The sequence below is a fragment of the Myotis lucifugus genome, unplaced genomic scaffold (assembly GCF_000147115.1).
Source record: "Myotis lucifugus unplaced genomic scaffold, Myoluc2.0 scaffold_5, whole genome shotgun sequence".
NCBI lineage: Eukaryota > Metazoa > Chordata > Mammalia > Chiroptera > Vespertilionidae > Myotis > Myotis lucifugus.
In genome coordinates, this window is record NW_005871053.1 from 8427973 (window position 1) to 8431819 (window position 3847).

General features: G+C 38.1%; 1 protein-coding gene across 1 annotated transcript in view; it reads left to right on the plus strand.

Annotated features, from left to right (window-relative positions):
• The first annotated feature begins 1158 nt into the window (after positions 1-1158).
• The window catches only part of CIR1 (corepressor interacting with RBPJ, 1), a 23929-nt gene continuing 21240 nt past the window's right edge, over positions 1159-3847 (plus strand). Inside the window, exon 1 of the mRNA XM_023743487.1 lies at positions 1159-1309. Coding sequence (XP_023599255.1) covers positions 1174-1309 — 136 coding nt within the window. The 5' untranslated portion in view covers positions 1159-1173. The remainder of the gene's footprint in view (positions 1310-3847) is intronic.

The window sequence follows — 3847 nt, forward strand, 5'->3', positions numbered from 1 at the left end:
AGACATATTTTTTATATTACTATCAGATCATTTTAATTGTTTTCTCCAGCTGGACCATATTTCTAAGTATTGTCATGTTTTCCCTGTCATTTCTTAGTGTTATTTTGTGACACCATTTCCATGGCTTCTGGGTGTTGAGAAGCAATCTCTCCTTCCGTTGTTGCGAGAGAGCCGGGTTAGAAGAGTAAACCTCCAGCCAGGCCTTCAGCCTGCTGGTGAAACACTTGTCCGTTGTTGGCTCCAGTGTTTAAAATTCACACTCTTATTTAATAGACATCAAGAAACTGTGGTGAATAGTCATGCCTTTTCTCTTTTTACTTCCAAGCTACATAATTCCTATCTTCTTCTCTCTGATCATTTCTCTATCCCTCCCCTTCTGAGCTAAGAACTCCTGGCCCATTCTAATGTACATTCTCTTAATTCTCTGATGTATTTGTTTGAATTACTATGAAACACTTACCTTCCTCCCTGCCCACTTCAAACCCATGTGAACTGTTCCTGCGTTTCTGACCTGCCAACAGAGGTTTGGCCCTTGTCTCACTGCCTCATTTGATGTGCTCAGGCGGCCTCTCCTTTGACGTTTTTCACTTTTTCCTGTGCTTTTGTTAGAAATAGAAAACAAGGGCTGACACAGAGACAACCCCCCTCAGGAACTCTTCATCGCAGGCAAAATGAAATGCTTGTATCCCAGGGCCTGGGCCTGTGGCTTCACATCCCATTCATATTTCACCAATAGTGACACAATATCATACATATTACCCATTGTTTAAAAACACCTGAGTTCTACCATGTCAATTCTTATTAAGAATACTAGAGGCCTGGTGCACGAATTTGTGCACGGGTGGGGTCCCTTGGCCTAGCCGGTGATCTAGGGGCCGGCGGGCGAGTGGCTTCTGGCTGAGCAGCACTCCCCTGTGGGAGACACTGACCACCAGGGGCAGCTCCTGCATTGAACGTCTGCCCCCTGGTGGTCAGTGTGCATCATAGCAACCGGTCGTTCTGCCGTTTGGTCGATTTGCATATTAGCCTTTTATTATATAGGATTATAAAATATAGTTATGGAGTCTCTTTCTCTGGAAATCTTTTTAAAATTAGAATAATTTAATTTAAAATCTACCAAGGAGTAGTGAGCCAAATGTTGGTTAGATTCTTAATATTTTAATAACCAAAATAATGTTCACTATTTCTCAGGTTCGAAATGTGAGGTGCATTAAATGTCACAAATGGGGTCATGTCAACACAGATCGAGAATGTCCTTTGTTTGGTCTTTCTGGAATCAATGCAAGTTCAGTTCCCACTGATGGCTCAGGTAAGCACTAGACATGATTTATTTGTTTTAGAATATATACCAAGGACAAATAAGAAAAGATCAAATAAAAAAAATTAAAAAAAAAAGAAAAGATCAAATAACATTTTATCTTTGGCTTGGGTTGGGCTTTTTGGACTAAGGCACAATCCCAAAATATGATGGTCAATAGGAAATTATGATCATGTGTTCTGAATTTGAAAGGGAGTATATTAGAATTGAATTTAATGTTCCTAGCCAAGGGCCCCTGTGAAAGACATTAAACATAGTTTATCAGGTTAGTAACTTAAATATAGCAGGAAGAAATGGTTATTTCTATATTTATGTCCTCCTGAATTATAAAAGTAGATTGGTCTAGAAGCCTCCGCAGTCACCTTAATTCAGAGATAAAATCAAAACTGAGTTTAGCTTTAGCCAGTTTGGCTCAGTGGATAGAGCATCAGCCTGCGGGTTGAAGGGTCCCAGGTTCAATTCTGGTCAAGGGCACATGCCCGAGTTGCAGACTCAGTACCCAGTGTGGGGCATGCAGGAGGCAACCAATCAATGATTCTCTCTCATCATTGATGTTTCTCTCTCTCCTTCTCCCTTCCTCTCTGAAATCAATAAAAATATATTTAAAAACAAAAAAAAAAACTGTTAACTATGTTAAAATTGGTTTTTACTTAAAAATTTTATTTGCCTTTCTGCATATTGTTGTCTACTTAGGAAAGATTAGTCTAATTTGTTTTGTGTCATTTGATTCCTTTTATAAAAGGATATTAAAATAGAAGTTTTAACTTAAATTTATCAGTGCCTTGTTAGGATATTATTGAAACAGCCACACTAATCCAACCATAACTCATAATACATTATAATAGAAATTAACTTGCTTAACCCTATAACATTACATAAGTTATTTCACTTTTATGAGCTTCAACTCTTCATTTTAAAATAAGGATTTGATAGTATCCTTACTCAAGAGGTATTCAGCATTTTTAAAAAAAGATAACTTATATGAAACGCAGTATATAGAACAGATAAAGGCAGAGCGGCTCTATTGAAGCAAATGCTCTGGGCATGAAGCCCCGTCCTCAGTTCATCTAGGCCTCTGATGCACCTATTTATACTCCCTGTGGCTTCCACTGTCACCTCAGAGCCCAGGATTCACCCTCAATCAGCATATGACCTTCAGCCTCTGTTCTATAGCTAGAGATCCTGCTTCCTTCCAGCAAGCCAAATGCAGGCTTTAGGATTCCAGATGCCAATTCTCATATTAGGAGTTTAGAAATTTGATCCAGTGTCAAGTTTGACACTATTTCTTTAATGGGGTTATGGTGGTGTTATGGATGTTAGATGGATAAAAGAAGTACACAGATACAATATTATAATTGAGTTTTTTAAAATCCTATTATTCTAAAAAAGATAGAAGCCACATTTTAAGTAAAGGGAAACTATTTGCTCAGTGGTGAGAGAATGCTGATACAGACCTTGATCTGAGAACCTCTGACAAAAAGAATATCCCACGGATGCCACAATGCAGGTATCTTAAAGCCCACATACTGATGCTCCTTGCTCCCCTGCCTCCACACACCCACTTGGTGAAAGAAAGGTGAGAGGTCTCAAAAGAAATAAAGCCCTGCCATAGCTGGTTTGAAGGGTTGAGGAGTCAGTTCCAGTCAAGGGCACACACCTCATTTGCAGGCTCAATCAGGGAGCATGTGGACAACCAATCATTCTGTCTCTCTCACATTGATGTTTCTCTCTCTGTCTCTCCCCCTCCCACTCTCTCTTAAAAAAAAAAAAAAGAAATCAATTGAAAAGATATTCTCTGTTGAGGATTAACCAAAAAAAAAAAAAAAAGAAAGAAAGCCCCAAAGAAATACGGGGGTGGAGTAGGTCATATATGAAGAACCCATTGGCTCACATATTTCTGACCACTAATTTTAGTCACAGGAACCTGTTATTATATATAAAAGGTATATTCTGTTTTCTGGAAAGGGTTGCATCTTTCTCATCTTTTCCTTCACTCCAACCTTGTGGTGCCCTTACAATTGCATGTTTCCTGTGTTGGATAGGGGTGGTCAGTGATAGTAGCTGTCTTTGTTCCTTGGCCTCATCTTTGATCCTGCTTCTGAGAAAATGAGTAGGATAGACTCCAGACTTGGCCCTTTATTTAGTAATCAATTAGACCTGCTTTCTCTTGAGTCTATATTAGAAAGTCTGTTAACCACAAACAAAAGAACTTGTGCTATTTAATTATCCTATTTTTAAGAGTATTGAAAACATTGAATTCAGATATAATGAAACTAGATTGGCTCTTCTTCGGCCATGAATTTATGCTTATTAACTTTACAATAACTCAATCATTCATTTTATGCAATCAAAGTTTTTGTACCCCACTTATGGTGGAGTTTTACTGTAGAACTATTCTTCAATCAAATGAACTTTCTCAAAATAAGTGAATGAAGTAGAAAATGCTCAATTTTTTTTTTGCTCCTGTCAAGTTTTAACACATGTAACCACCCTTGAGTGAAAAGTATTACCTTTATTGAAATACTAATA